This window comes from Erythranthe guttata, chromosome 2 (genome assembly GCF_056151865.1).
Source record: "Erythranthe guttata isolate IM_541 chromosome 2, IM_541, whole genome shotgun sequence".
NCBI classification, from domain to species: Eukaryota; Viridiplantae; Streptophyta; class Magnoliopsida; order Lamiales; family Phrymaceae; genus Erythranthe; species Erythranthe guttata.
The window spans coordinates 4425726-4442583 of record NC_142534.1 but is presented as its reverse complement, the minus strand read 5'-3'; the positions used below and the strand labels follow the sequence as shown (position 1 = coordinate 4442583).

The 16858-nt window shown below is 32.4% G+C and overlaps 1 protein-coding gene and 1 long non-coding RNA gene across 2 annotated transcripts; both read left to right on the top strand.

Annotated features, from left to right (window-relative positions):
- Positions 1-1236: 1236 nt before the first annotated feature.
- Positions 1237-7684, top strand: LOC105960610 (ATP-dependent Clp protease). Its single transcript, XM_088825657.1, has 15 exons — positions 1237-2078; positions 2822-2883; positions 3569-3675; positions 3849-3928; positions 4052-4102; positions 4753-4827; positions 4926-5003; positions 5194-5250; positions 6007-6077; positions 6167-6263; positions 6422-6526; positions 6666-6728; positions 6803-6925; positions 7171-7329; positions 7483-7684. Exons 1-15 carry the CDS (start codon positions 1386-1388, stop codon positions 7552-7554), a joined length of 1893 nt encoding a protein of 630 aa, XP_088681783.1. The 5' UTR covers positions 1237-1385; the 3' UTR covers positions 7555-7684.
- Positions 7685-9072: 1388 nt separating this feature from the next.
- On the top strand, positions 9073-10984 carry LOC105976184 (uncharacterized). The gene is made up of 3 exons (XR_016034398.1): positions 9073-9560; positions 10054-10137; positions 10560-10984. It is a non-coding gene; the product is annotated as an uncharacterized LOC105976184 (long non-coding RNA).
- Positions 10985-16858: the final 5874 nt, after the last annotated feature.

Genomic DNA, 16858 nt, shown 5'->3' with positions numbered 1-16858 from the left:
CCAAAATGAGTTTGGACTCGAGCTCGAACTCAGCTTGTTCACACCCCTACTCAGCACGCAATAAGCTAAAAGAATTTATTGGATTTAAATTCTTTAAGTTAGCATATATTTTGATAGAAGTTTATTGTCACACTTTTTTACTATTTCAACCAATTTTCGAAAGTTTCCCAATCCATTTTATCTAAAAACAAGTATCATTCGTGAGTTCTTGCAAGGAATAATTCAACGATTGGAGTAAACGAGTTTGTGTGAATTGACTAGAGTTCAAATTATCTAGCCAACGGTTGCTACATATAGTTTGTTACACAAGCTTAGCCAAATATGATTTACGTTTTTCACATACTTTGCAAACTACTATACGAGAGTATAAATTACCCAGTATATATATAAACTACTTATATATATATATATAATTATATATATATATATATATATATGGTTGACTGATGCGTGCATGAATGGCATTCAAGTATCCATATCTAACTTTTTCAAATATTTTTTTTTTTAATACATAATTAGAATCTCTTATAAAATAAAATATATTTAGGTGGTGTTTGCAAAAGCTATTTGAAAGTGATTATGAGCTTTTTTTGCTCATGGTGTTTGCAAAATCAACTTTTGCTTTTGCTTCTCTTAAAATAATCTGCTTTAAGCTATTTTTTTAAAATCACCTATAACCTTGTTTTTTCTATTTAAGTTAATTTTCCGGAATAATTGCAAACACCCCAAACTTTTAGAAATAAACACTTAAAACTGGCTTAAATCATAATCACTAACTTCTACTTTTAAATAATCATTTACAAACACCACCTTAGAGCTTTAATAACTTAGATCTATATAAGTACTTGCAATTAAAAAAAAAAGTGTAAAATTGAAAACAATTACTATGTCTTCAACTAAAGATATATATGTTCTAATATTATTGCATTGTGAATGCTCTACCTATCATATTGTCTTGTAATTTTTAAATTAATAAGACAATTTAATTATAATTTTTACATAAACTATTTGCTTAAAGCAACACCATAATTACATCACATTAATTAATTGTTGGACCAAATAAAAAGTTACACTCTCAAAAAGTCAAAATCATGAACACAATTAAAGAAATTTAACATAGAATATTTTCTTTAATAATGTGATTATTATTTTTTCTTCACAATTGATACTTGAATTAATTTTATTCTTCATCTTTTATTTATATATTTTCTTTTATTTATTGATAAAATAAAATAATGGGAAGTGCGTTTTCAACATCGGAAGACAAAAACGCTACTCTCATTTCATACACCACTCCGCCACATTTGCTTTGCGCCGCCACCAGTGAACCTACGATCATTCAGTGTGTATATGAAGCGGCGGCAGCAGCGGCGGCGCCGATAATAATGTCTGCAATATTGAGATACTCTACCTCCAAGCTCCGCCGCGTAATTACCACAGCCGCGGTCCTCACCTCCAAACCGCACTCAAGCTTCCACTCCTCCGCCGTCAAAACCCTACGCCCCGCAACCTTCCTCCATTCCCGCCGGACCACATTTCTCCAGGTACGGCACAAGTGGGATGGAATCTCCGACAACTACGATCAAATCAAAGCCGAGGTCGATTGCCCGCGCTGCTCCAAACCGATGACCGTGCTATTCTCGAACCGGCCACTCTCCATCACCGCCGCCGAGAGCGGCATTTACCAGGCCGTGAACATGTGCCACAATTGTCGGACGGCCTTTTATTTCCGGCCGTTCAAGCTGGAGCCGCTGCAGGGGAGTTTCATTGAGATTGGGAGGATTAAGGGCGGGAGAGAGAATTTTAGGGATTTGGAGGGGAATCACGCCGGAGAAATTGGGAAGAAAGGGGTTAAGATTTGGGAGAAGCTGAGGTCTTACAGTGGTGGCGGTGAGGATAATCGGAAGAACAGTGATGCTGCTGATCGTGATTGTAACTGTAACGAAGAGGAGATTTCGGAGGGAGGGGCTACGGGGGTTTCGGAGGAGGTGGAAAAATTGGGGAAAGATTTGCCTACCCCGAAGGAGATATGTAAGGTGCTCAACGAGTTCGTTATCGGGCAGGAGAAGGCAAAGAAGGTTTGCTTGTTCTTGCTGAATATATATGTTTAAAACGTGTTCGAATGCAAATTTCTGCAATATTAGTTTCCGCTAGAGAGTGCTACTAAGGATGGAAGTGTGCCATTAAGTAGTTAAATATGTCGGTGTAGTTCTGTGCATGAATTTTATTAATTGCTGATTGCTGATTGCTGATTTCATGCATAGAATGATCAATTGAGTTCGTTATAATTATAATTATAGTATTTTAGTTATGCTTCTTTTCTACATGAAAGTTGGCATTCTGAACGTACAAAACTTTTCGCTGGAAATTTTATGTATTCCCCTGTTTTCTTATAGAATCCGTCAACTTTCAGTGAATAATATATCTAAAGCTTGTTTGGACAATGTCCCCTTGGAAATGCTGAATATTAGGAGATCAAACTGTAATATGTGTGTTTTTACATTTTACCCTGATTTTAGCTATGATTCTTTTCTACATTAAAGTTGACATTCCGAACATACAAAATTCGAAATTTTCTCTCTAGTTCTCTGTACAAATATAAATGAAGTTTGGAGTTTTTAGTTTGGGTAATTGTTGTGGGCTTTATCCAATTGAATTCATTTAATTGGAGATGACTGTGATATGATCCAAATTATCCTGAACAGATGTGCTAATTGGTGATCCTTGTTTTCAACTTCCTCCCCTGAAATTCGGTCCTATTTTATTATTTTTTGACGGATGTATCCAAATTTGGAGCTAAATGACTTTATTCATGTAACAGGTGCTTTCTGTTGCTGTTTACAACCACTACAAAAGAATAAATCACTCCATGTTTCAGAAAGAGTGAGTAGTGTATCTATGTATCTAAATCCTTTTCGGATTTTGTGGAGATTATTCCATTGGTTTGCCTATTTATCATACTCATCAAATCTATCTATCTAAGAAATTAAAGCCTTACTGAGTCGTTGGATATTTGTGATATCCTAACTAGAGTATTTGATGACTTTGGGACCGTGTCTCTGGGATGCCATCTTACACATAAATATTTCAGTGGCTTCCTTCGTTAGTTTGGGGGTCCAAAGAAATTCTGATAACATGAAATCTTAATCTGGAAACATTTCTAGTTAATTACTCGAAACCAAAAATTTGTAAAAATACTTGTTAAAAGGATTATGATTTTGGTTATCCATGCCACTGATTTCATAAACATGTCTTTAGCAAAATACATTTTCTTTAGACATGGCTCCTTGTTCTGGTGTCTGGTCTTGGTAAAAAAATGATTGCATAACTTCCTTAGTTATGTCCATACATTTTCCTTATTATATGTAGTCTTAGATTTTTTTTGGATATATTTTATAAGAGATAAAATATGTAATATGTACCATTTGGTTCTAGATTTTCATGAGTGAATAATAATACACAATGACTTGACCCTTGAGCATTACACATGGCAAATTGTGATTTTCCTTGATTTATGTGAAATGCATAGTAAGTTTTGTTGTTGACCACATTTTCATTTCACTACCAGGACAGTTGCTGAAGCAGGCTGCACTGAGCCTGAACTAGATTGTCACAACAGCGATGTTGTTGAGCTGGAGAAGAGCAATGTCTTATTAATTGGTCCAACTGGCTCAGGCATGATCTCCCGTATTTTAGTTCTGTGAAAAAAAAGATTTGGTCATTAAAGAAGTTAATTGTATATTTTTTTTTGGGTTGAGGCCTATTACCTATGGGAAAGGGGGTATAGGGAAAAATTTATGCATGTTGCACTGTTCTGATTTATTCGTTTCTCCTTTACTAAAGGACAGGGAAGACGCTGCTTGCAAAAACACTAGCTCGAGTTGTAAATGTGCCTTTTGTCATTGCTGATGCCACTTCACTAACACAGGCAGGATTGATATAGTTTAGTAATATGTCCTGTTCTTGAGTACTTGTTTTTATGTTTGTTTGGTACTTGCTCACTAATACCAAATTTTACGACTAATTGATCCTGTCTGTGTGAATGCTCCAGGCTGGTTATGTAGGGGAAGATGTGGAATCCATACTATACAAATTGCTCATGGTATGTTTTATTGAGTTTATTATGTGTTTCACTTAATAACAATTACTCAAGAGAGATTTAAGATGTATGTAAAGTTCATGTACTTATCATCTTATGTTTGTGTATTTAATTAAAAATGAAAACTCGCAGGTATGCTATATAAAAAACAAAAAATGCTCGTGTTTTTTATGTGAAAGGATGATTATGTATGTACTTTTTTAGAACTGAAGTTTATATATTGAGCAAGTTCACTTTGTGAAGTGCTGTTTTTGCCTCAGTAGAGGTCTTCCCATTTACAGCATGTGTTGTATATTGTATAATTTGCTTTTACTTTGGACCATTTTGGAAAGTTTGTGTTTCGTGGATCATAATGGTTTACTTAAAGGGTTGAGGAAGAAATTAAAGACTCAAATCCATGTTGACACAAAGTTGAAATTTCATTCATACATCCATTTTCCTCTATTACCTCGTTAAACTTCATTTGAGCTATATGAAGGACTACTCCATTTTGTGTTTACAGAATAGAAGAGAAACGAAAATATAGGAAAACAGAAGTGAAAACAAGAAGCAAAACAAAAACGAATCTACAAATTAGTTGTTTATATATGTTTCTGGACTTGCATGTGACTTGTCCCACAGGAGTCATGACTTGATGCTAATGTCCATTCTAGGTTGCTGACTTTGATGTTGAAGCAGCTCAACGAGGAATTGTGTACATAGATGAAGTTGACAAGATAACTAAGAAGGTATAGCCGATCTTCAATAATTTGATAGTAAGTCACAAAATCAGTAGCTAATTTTTGTTGTTCTTTGATGAACTTTCTTCTTGGAAGCTCTTTTGTAGACTGAGAGCTTGAACGTTGGTCGAGATGTATCTGGAGAGGGTGTTCAGCAAGCACTACTGAAAATGCTGGAAGGAACTGTGAGTAATTCATTTGTGGCCATTCTTCTGTTTTTCATTTTTAAATTGTGAGGTACGAACATAGTGATTTGTGCATTGCTCCCCCAGGTTCCGTATAGTACATTGACTCTTATGAATTTTAATTTGATCATTTTAAATACTTATTTTATTAATCTTGTACTGATTAAATAACCATGTTTGTTTTGTCTAGATTTTAAGTGTTCCTGATCTTAGAACTTCTAAGCATTCACACCGTGACAGCATTCAGGTATCCATAACTTGGAATTTATCTCTTATGAAAATCTCTAATGTTTGAATTTATTTTAATTTTTATTTTCCTGATCATAGTGGTCGATAAACTATTAAATCACATAAATTTAGGGCAAGATAAACCATTAGATCACATAAACCTATTGTGTCATCTTACAAGTATCTCATTTTAAATTTTAGAATATGCCGAGCTGTAATCAGTTTTTGTAATTTGGTCACACAATAAAGGTATCAACGATATTATTTTTTTTAAATCCTTCGAGTGTATAGTGATTTGAGTGAAATGAGATACTGCACAATCACTTGTATACCTAATTAACCCTGACTTGTTAAGTTCTAATTGGTAGCATTTTAGAAAACTTAACGATGACTTTCACTTTCGACTTTTTTGGATTATCTGAGCGGATGTAAATTGTAAATTCTTCTTCAGTAGGACATGTATTAACTCGACTACCTTAATCATCAAATCTACGTATGTTAATCATCTCTAACCGATACTGTTCAAAAGATTACTATACTGAACCTTATGTCCTTGTTATCTAATGTCTTAACCACTATGGCTCTTTATTTATATTGCAAGGCACACAAATTGGGCCATATTCCTTTTTATAGACATGAAAAGATCATACCGCTTTTTTTTATAAATATTTGTGAAAGTAAGGTCTCATCAAATCAAAATACTTCCATTGCTATGCTATCAATTAATCTTTTTTTAAAAAAAATTATAGTTCTATTTGATGGGTATAACTGGCAGATAGATACAAAAGATATCCTCTTTATCTGTGGTGGAGCTTTTGTTGATTTGGAGAAGACAATTTCTGAGAGGTAGTTCGGTTTTGGTCTTAAGTTTTTTTTTTACCGTGAGCTATTACATATGTCAATATTTGAATTTTGTTAATTTTTCTTTTGCCCAGACGACAAGATTCCTCTATTGGTTTTGGTGCACCTGTCCGTACTAATATGAGAGTTGGTGGATTAAATATCGCTTCAGCCTCGTCACTATTGGAACATGTGAGTAACCACTCTTGTCATGTTTTAAAATTTAAAAGTTCCTCTTTAAGTCTTGCATTGTTCGTTATATGAACTGAGCATGGTCCAACAACACCTTTTAATAGATATCTCAAATACTACCTGAGGAATTGTTCGTAAGATTACATTTGTCATTGCAGGTAGAGGGTGGTGATCTTACTGCATATGGTCTTATACCTGAGTTTGTTGGGCGGTTTCCTGTTGTAGTGAGCTTATCGGCTCTTGATGAAGACCAACTTGTTCAGGTGTGTTTACTGTTCTACCCTCGTCATAAACTAATCTTCTTATGTCTCTTTACCTTTAAATGTGATTAAAAAACTTCTTATGCTCTCAAGATTTTACTCCTTTATGAATTTGATTATTAATCTGAAATTGGATTTTTAGGTTCTCACGGAGCCAAAAAATGCTCTCTGTAAACAATACAAGAGGATGTTCAGCATGAATAATGTAAGTTATGATTGATAATATTTATATATACGTTTACACACGGTTTCATTTTCACCGAGTATTCAAAATTACAGGTCAAATTACAATTTACAGACAGTGCAATGAGATCGATTGCAAAGAAAGCGACAGCCAGGAATACTGGTGCGCGTGGTTTGAGAGCCATCTTGGAAAATATTCTAACCGAGGCAATGTTTGAGGTATACAGAACCTAATATCATTTTTCTTTTATTGCAATTACTTCCAAATTCCCTTCTCTACGAGCCCACTTGCAATGTAGAGATGAATCATAGGTTAGACTCGTAACTGATAAGAAAAGCGGTCAAATTACCTGATGTTTGTCTGTTGACTAGTTATTGATCTTATCAAATACGTGAGTAAGAGTAACATAATAATAATAATATTACATAACACTAATCACTTTTGTAATATTTTCGTATTACAGGTTCCAGATGCCAAATCTGGAGTAAACTATGCAGATACGGTTTTGGTTGATGAAGAGGCTGTAGGTTCACCAGATACACCTGGATGCGGAGCAAAATTGCTTTGGTCCAATCGCGGATTGGAACAAGTTCCTCCACAAACAAAATCAAAAGAGACTACTGTATGCTCTCTCTCTCTCTCTCTCTCAAAAGACACTCTGTGTGTGTGTGTGTGTGTGTGTGTGTGTGTGTGTGTGTGTGTGTGTGTGTGTGTGTGTGTGTGTGTGTGTGTGTGTGTGTGTGTGTGTGTGTGTGATCATTTTGCGGCTGTTCAGGAAGAAGACGCTCCGGTTAAGGGGAGGTTGCATGAAGATTTGGAGGATTCATTGCCTGCTATGAGTTTGTAATGCAACAGCCTGAAAAGGCAGAATAAATCTTGTAAATATTCAACAATTTTAAGTTCTTTTGACCCCAAATTTGTTGACTTGTCATAACCGTTGCTTTGCTTTGCTTATTTATTTTTAGGCTTCACAAAAATCGTGGTTTCGTTGACAACATACATGATGCATCGAACATAAAGCATACGAATAAATGGCGATTGAATAAATTTTGACTTTCCTAACATAAAAAAAAAGTTTAAAAAAATTCTTACGTGTTTAGTTACACTTGATTTGACCGAAACCGGACTCAGAGAAAAGTGATTTTCTTTACTAACCTGGATATGAATGTGTTTATAATAAAAATGTTGTATTCAAATGAGAAATCCTCTTACCTGTATCAGAACGATAATAGTTGTAAATCGGCGAAAATTTTGGGAACTAACATGGTACGACTTTAAGAACTAATTTCCACAATATTTTGGCGGAAATTTTGCCCCACGCGAGTTTGAATGTTGGTCGTATGATTGAGAGATTTTTATTTAAACGAATGTGTGTATCTAATTATTGAGATAATTTTGTTGGTTTGTTATGAAATTGCTTCAAACTATGGTAGTGAACTTGGAATATTTTAAAATGACAATGAACTTCGACAGTACTTTCACGTGCAACGAGCATTACGTACTATTCACAGAACGTTCCTCTAAGAGATTCTTAACTAATAGGGTAATAATATACGAATTATCTTTTGTCTAAAACGAACATATAAGAGATTTTTATCTACTCACAAAAAAAAAAAAAAAAAAAGAAAAAAATCACTATCCCTTGAGAGCAAAAAGGTAACGAAATAAACTAAATTTTGGAGATGGGATACGACGCCATTCAACGAATAGAGTCGCTTTAGTGTTATTTAACAAAGCACGGGTTTAAGTTGGTAGCTAAGAGGTAACGCAACGTTGTTTTGATGACAGTGCATGGACCCCCGCTTCCTGCATGATCGCGTTGCACCGGAGTCTTCCTTTGTGGCAAGTGCACTCTTCATTTTTGTCGATTATCTAAGTAGTTTAGTTAGTGGTAAAGTAGAGCAACTTTTCTTTCAAGTTTGGTTCCCATTTATATTCAAACTCTAGTTATTGAATGCAATATAATTCCAATATTTTAAGCTATATATCCTTGTTTTTCGTTGAATTTATGCAATTATTTTGAATTCATAACATATATATATGTTATATATAAAAGAAAGATACTTTGAACTAAAACCTAAATCTAAACCTATGGGCAATTTTGTCAATTAATAAATTAGCAGTTTTAAATTTCCTTTAAATGAATTAATATGCGATTTTAGTTCGGCATTATTTTTGTTTCTCTAATTTTGTTTTCTTCTTTTTATTGGTTTTTAATATCACCCGATATCTTAAATTTATTATTTATTTTTTTATTAAATACACCTTTTTTATAAGTAATAAATAAACAATGATTAATGATAAATACACGATCATTTTCTATTTTCCTATTTATCCGTTGCACGTTCTGCATTTTCTATTTTTGTTTGTGATTATTAAATCTTGGTTTTTATGGTGTTTGTAGATATGCCCTTTTGAAACTTGGAAGAACATGTCATATAAACTAAAAAAACCTATGAAAGCTGATTTTATTTGCTAAAAATCCTTAAAATCTTATGTCGTATTATAAAGTTGATATTTTTTTATTTGTTTGAGAGTGAAATGTCCCATATTTATTGTGTCTTGGCAGAAAAGACAATTAATTTATAGAGTTAGTTAGGAGTTAGGACTAAGAAATTTTGTTCACATGTACTGTCAGTGCATATAATATACTTGTGCATATATTTTCATCTTTTGTGAAGAAATTTTACTACGTGTATATGATATATATAAATTTACACAAGTTCAAATTTCAGATTTTTTTTTCCTGTTTTGGATTCTCAGGTATTCTGTTTATTTTCTTTTTATCTATAATGAAAAAGAAACCATGATACAAAAGTTTATTGAGGATGTACGGCCTGGCAACTCCTGAAGGTAGATCAACATCGAAACAACACAATATTTGTTACAACTTACATAACTACTCTTCTCATATTTGTGTTAACGTATGAAAAATCTTACTAGATATAAAAATGTTTGCCGATTTTATTTTTTGCTTTTCTAAATTACTCCGTCTGTTTGTATTTGTAAATCTTCATTTTTTTTAAGTTTTGTTCTTTTCTAGAGGGTTCGATGAATTATTGGCCGTATATTTTCGGGTATTATCAGAAATATTGTACATCGATGAATTCTTGCTGGATTTTCGCAAAAAATATTTCATGTTTTTGTTGTTGTTTGCTATTTTTGTTTACGAAAAGTGTCTGTTGTTTTCGTTCTCATATAGTTTGATTTTTTTAAATTAGTGTAGGTTTATGTTGCGTTGTTTCTGTTTGCTATTTTGCTTTTCTTTTTTTTCGAGAAAAGATTTTGATATTTTTTATTTTATTCTATTGTATTTTAAATTTACTATTTCTTTCATTTTCTTCAGGGTTTGTCGAAACAAGGAGCAATTAAAAATGACGAAGCCATATCCATTCTCAGCGCGCTGTTTTTTGGTCTTGCATTCATCATGGTATTTTTTATTCTACACAAACATGAACCTTCTTTTTTGATTTTGTCTTTATGATTTCGATGTTTTTGTTTAAAGGATTACTATGGAGTTTTGTTGCTTTTTTTGTGAAATCATGAAAACAATATCCTGTTACATTCTTTAAGACATTCAAAAAAAAAAAATTGCACGTTAATTTGTTCAATTTTGTTGTTTTTAGTTTTCTCATGTCCTATATTAGCTTGGTACTGATACAGACATTTAATCTTAATTTACTTCAATTTGTTTGGCCTATAATATGTAAGGATAGTTAAAGGCATCAATGTAATATGTTTGAGTTCCCTTCTAATTCATGTTAATTTAGTTTATTAGCTTTCTAATAGTGTTGACATTACCCATTGTTTTACTATTGTCTATACCGGATGTGTTTTTTTTTTTTTTTCCAGTCTGTATGGATATAGTTACATCATCGAGGGCAAAGAGTTGAGGTTAGCATGAAGAACAACTACAAGAAGAAACGAAAGGGCTTAATCGGAGCATAAGTCTCATGCTAACGGAAGTTTTCCTATCCAAAACATTAATCTTATATTTTATGATCATTACGAAGAGCGGAACAATAGTTTGCTTCATGATTCTACATATTGGTGACTATTTGACTCGGAACATCTAGGAAAAGTCAGAGGTTGCTGATTATCAGAAGTTTCTTTCTTCTCGATTAAAAAAACAGAGGGAGAGGTGGAGTGAGAGTTTGGCTCTAGAAGTCCGATGATTTCGAGAGTGATTTTCCTTATAGATGGATCTGTGAAAACTGAGGTGTTTGAATTTTTTTATTTTGTATCAACCTGTTTTATTCTATAAATGAATTAAAGAATATTTTGATGTTTCTTAGTATGTCAAAAAATATTTTATGAACTTATGGTGTCATGTATTATTTAAATTAATTACAAGATTAATATACGTATATCATACATTAAATTTTAAACGTTCTTAATTCAATTCATATATCTATTTTTTCAGCAAGTAAAATAATTTTATTTTAACATAAATTTATTAAAAATTATGTATCTTATCTATAAAAACACGAACTTTTGACCTATAATTCCAGAGGTAACCTAATGCCATTTTAGTCATTTTCTACTTCAGTTAATTATCTATATTTTTCCTAATAATTATAATAACTCCCCAATAATACCTACCCACATCAACCATATAACAACATATATGTTTCAAGAAAAAGGAGTCATATTTGAAATATGTATTGTGTTTTAATGGAAAAATAAGGCAATGAATTATGTGCCTTGGTTGGAGATGGAAACCAGCAATTATTGGTTGTATTCCATTAATGTGTGTAGTTTGAGGAACCTCTTATTTCTATCCATCTACTACTTTATTATTTATTTATTTTTATAATTAAAAAATATAAATTTTGGCAAAACAAAATTTTGAGATAAATATAGGTCTTTTCGTGACTCTTTTAAGATCTACTACATGGTTTTGTACACTTTGTCACGGTATCCCCAGATATTAATTTTGAGGATGTTGAGAAACAATTGAGCAAGCGATGACATATTGTCCTTCGACAAACTATACAACCTCAGGTTTGACTACTCAATCGTGAAAATTGTTACTAATGCCTAATTGTATTGACCAAGTTCTCAGTAATTATTTATTCATCTTATTATGATGTTCTAATGTTGTGATTTGTTCTTATTTATTTAATTCAGTATATACAGTATATTAAGCTTTAAATAGTTATTTTCTTATGTTTGTAATGGTGTCCTGTGCAACGCACGGGCATTGTTACTAGTATATATATATATATATATATATATATATATATATATATATAAAAAGAAGGAATCACTATTCTTGTTACAAATAAATTTAGGCAGCAGATATATGCAAATCCATTTTTTTATTAGTTCAAAGCCACATAAAGCGGTTCAAGCCCATAAATTAATCTAATTTTATCACATCAAGACCAAAGAAGACGAATATGCCCTTATCAACAAATAATACCCAAATACAAACAAACTCTATTCTTTAATTTGTTCAAGACCAAAAAATCAAAAAAAAAAAAAAAAAACTCACGACTGCCGCGCCAGACCGTCGCGACGACTAGGGGTGGGCATTCGGGTCGGGTCGGGTTATTCGGGTTATTCGGGTCGGGTTATTCGGGTTTTTTGCAAAAAAAAAATTACCCGAACCCGACCCGAGATAACCGGGTACCCGGCAACCGGGTACCCGGTTATTTCGGGTCGGGTTCGGGTCGGGTTCGGGTTTTGCTATTTTCCTCTTTTTTTTTTTTTTTTTTCTTTTTTTTTTTAAGGTATAAATATATATATATAGAAATATACATATACATATACTGATATACATATATATTATATATATATATATATATATATATATATATATATATATATATATATATATATATATATATAGACAGATACATACACTGATATACATATATATATTTATATATATATATAGACATATACTGATATACATATATATATATATATATATATATATATATATATATATATATATACACACACACAGACACACAGACATATACATATATATACATACAAACATAGACATATATATAGTATGTATTACAGACATATATATATATATATATATATATATATATATATATATCTCTTTATATATATATAAAAAAAAAAAAAAAAAAAAAATTTTTTTAAACCGGGTACCCGATCGGGTACCCGGGTAGAATTTCTATTACCCGGACCCGACCCGGTTTGGGATAACCGGGTACCCGAACCCGGGAAAAACCCGGCTACGTAAAAAATTACCCGATCCGGTCGGGTAATACCCGACCGGGTCGGGTTATACCCGAATAACCCGACCCGAATGCCCACCCCTAGCGACGACCAACGACCCACCCACCGCACCACCACCAACAAGTCCTTTTTACTAAACTTTTTTTGTAAATTCAAAAACATTAATCGAACATCAATTCTTGATAAATATGCGTGGATGGACATTAATATATGCTTACTTCTTGTTGGGTTGCAATGCTTTAGCCGATTTTGGAAAAAAGATTGAGATGAAATTGAATTTTTTGTGTGTTTTCATTGGTTTCCCTAATCAGTTTACTCAGACCGATTTTGTACACGAAAATCGGAGTCATAATGCCGATTTTTGTTAGCCAAATCGGAGACACAACGTCGACTTTACAAGTCAAAATCGGTGTTGTAACGCCGATTTTTTTTTTTTTTAATGTTTTGTGTATTTTATTTGGTTTTGAATTTCATTAAGGGTAAATTAATATTTTTATGTTTTAGGTTTTGAACTAATAAAAAAATGGGCTTGCATATATAAATTTATATTTGACGAACAGGGTTGGCTAGATAGGCTCCACCATTTTACTTATCCAATTCCACTAATTTTTCTATAGTAAACAACTTCGGAAAGTGCAGCATAAATGGAAAAGAAGTTTCCAAATTTCAAGCCACGAGGCGTGTGTTTTGGAAGGGAGGGTAATGTAACAAATTAAACTGACTTTTGAAGATTGAATACGACGACGATCAATTAATAGAACCGCTTCAGTGTTATTTAATAAAACACGATTTTGAGTTGGTAGCTCCATTTTGATGACAATGCGATGGAGTCCCACGTCTCCTAATGATCGCGTTGCACCCGAGTCTTTCAATTATGGACGTTGGATCTTGCTCATAAAACGACAAACAACCGCAGTCTTCATTTTGTCGACTATCTAAGTAATTTAGTGTAGTGGTAAAGTATAGTAACTTTTCCTTCAAATTCCATTTATATTCAAACCCTAGTTCTTGAAAGGCAAAATAATTCCGATCTTTTAACTATCCTTGTCATGAATAAAATTATATTTGACGTACTTTAAGCTAATTCCTCAAAACATTAATCAAGGTTGTGTTTGCAAAAACTTATTTAAAAACTTTAGAAGTTATGTATTGTGAGTTAGGCGGTATTTGCAAAGCTTTTTGAAAGTGATTCTGAGCTTTTTTTGCTCATAATATAGTTTTAAGTGTTTGCAAAAACTTATTTAAAAGCAGAAGTTATGTATAGTGAGTTATGTGGTATTTGCAAAAGCTTTTTGAAAGTGATTATGAACTTTTTTTTGCTCATAATATAGTTTTAGGTGTTTACAAAATCAACTTTTGCTTTTGCTTTTGCTTCTCTTACAATAATCTGCTTTAAGCTATTTTTTTAAAAGCATCCATAAACCTGCATTTTCTATTTAAGTTCATTTTTCGAAATATTTGCAAACATCCCCAACTTTTAGAAATAAGCACTTAAAATCAACTTAACTCACAATCACTAACTTCTGCTTTTAAATAAGCTTTTGAAAACACCATCTTAAGTTGAATTTAAGTGCTTATTTCTAAAAGTTGGCTGTATTTGTAAATATATTAAAAAACAAACTTAAATAGAAAAACAAATCTATAGGTGTTTTTAAGAAGAGTTGTGCTATTTCCACCCTTAAATTTTCTCATTTCACCACCTTATTTTAAAAATATAAATAAATGGTATACAAAATATCATAAATACCCTTAATAATTTATATTTTTTTACATCACCATTTTAAAATTAATCCACCACCGTCCCAATATTTTGCATCTTCTACATATTTCATCTCCCCCAAATACTTATAACAAAAAGTCTATGTACAGTGTATGAGAGATTTCCATGTCTTTGCGTTGCCTTCTTTCACTCGAAAATCAACATAAACAACTTATTTCATAATTTTATACTATCAAAATCTTTGTTCAAATATTTAGGCTTTTAAATATCAATGTAACTTTTTTACTTTTCATCTTTTTTCAGTAATTATAACTTATACATGTAATTAATTTATGAATAAATTGCACTTTTAGGGTTGCATACTTTTCTTATAACGATCTCTATTGCAGCCATAGAAGAATGCTTTAATAAGACTTAATTCTTCACTTTATCTATTAAAATTGGTTTATAGGATTGGTTTTTTTTTTCTTCTTCTGGATTGAAACATGATAATTTATTTGATAGATTATCGGTCTACCTAAAGTGAGTTTCTCGTAAAGGTTTGTTGGGTTGAAGAAATTTGTTTTTTATGCACTAGGGTTTTAATAAAGCAGAAGAAGATGAAGATGGAGAAAGCCGAAGTGATGGTGGTGGATTAGAAATTATGTAAAATAAAAGAATATTAATTAAGGGTATTTAGGATATTTAATACATAATTATTTTAAATTTTTAAAATTGAGTGTGAAATGAGATGATTTGGTGGTGAAAACAGCACAACTCTTTTAAGAAAAATAGCTTAAAACAACTTATTTCAAGAAAAATAAAAACAAAATTTAATTTTACAAACATCTAAAAATAAATTATAAGCAAAAATAAATAAATTCATAAGCTGTTTCGAAAAGCTCTTGCAAACACCACCTAAATTCACGCGTGTGAATAAATAGAGAAAATGCTCTTTACGGTTTAAAAAGTGCTATTTACCGTTCAAAACAAAAAAGTGTTTATCTCTCTAAAACCCCTAAAATTTTCGAAAAAAATGGACGAACGCCCAAGTCGGGCGCCCGCCGCCTGAACAGACGCCCAAAGTGGGCGTCCGTTCAGGCGACCGGCGCCCGACTTGGGCGTGTAAACAGTTTTTGGACGCCCGGTTTGGGCTTTTCCCGGGCGAACCGGCGCCCGGTCCAGGCGTCGGTTCGGCCGGGAAAAGCCCAAACCGGGCGTTCGATTAATTTTTTTTTTTTTTTTTTTTTTTTCTGTTTTAAAATAAAATATTTTCTTTTCTGAATTAAAATAAGTTAGTAAATTTAATATAATTTATGTTTACAGGATGTCTAATTGGGCGAAAAAATTCGGACTGAAAAACGGAAAGGACCCCTAATAAAATATGTTGTTCAAAACCTTATTATTATTATTATTATTATTATTATTATTATTATTATTATTATTATTATTATTATTATTATTATTATTATTATTATTATTATTATTATTATTATTATTAGAACATAATATAATAATAATAATAACATACTAACATTCATTATAACATCATAACATAATAATAATAACATACAATGTCAATAGTAATACATTCATTCCAATAAAAAAAACAAAACTAAATCAAACACTATTTAGAATATCTCACGCTTCACGTCGACTCCGCAACGCCTTTGGTAGACTACTCTGACCTCCCATATATTGGAAAATGATTATGCTTCCCGTATACTACTCTGACCTCCCATCTATCGTCCGACCGTAGCTCTCCGACAATTTGAAAACCACAGTTTCTTTTTTCGCTACCAGTCCTTCTCGGGCGCGCGTTTGGGTTAGTTGATGGACATTCTCGTTTCTCCCCGTATAGGTCACAAGTCAGAAAAATCCTTTTTTTAGAACAACTTTTTTTTGGCATTTTCACAAAAAGACCTCTTGCAACGAACCTCGCCCAAACCACTACCTCATCCTTCGAGTCAAACAACTGAGTTGTTGTAAAATAATCGGTATGATCAACTTCAATTGTAGACGTATCGTCCTGAAAAAAACGTAAAAAAATTGATAAAAAAAAAAAAAAAAAAAAAGTTTCAAAGCCAAAAGCCCAACTCGGGCGCCCGAAGGTGCAGTGCACGCCCATGTTGGGCGTGCAAGAGCCAACTGCACGCCCAACATGGGCGTGCACTGCACCTTCGGGCGCCCGAGTTGGGCTTTTAAACATTTAGCCCATTTTTTTCGATCG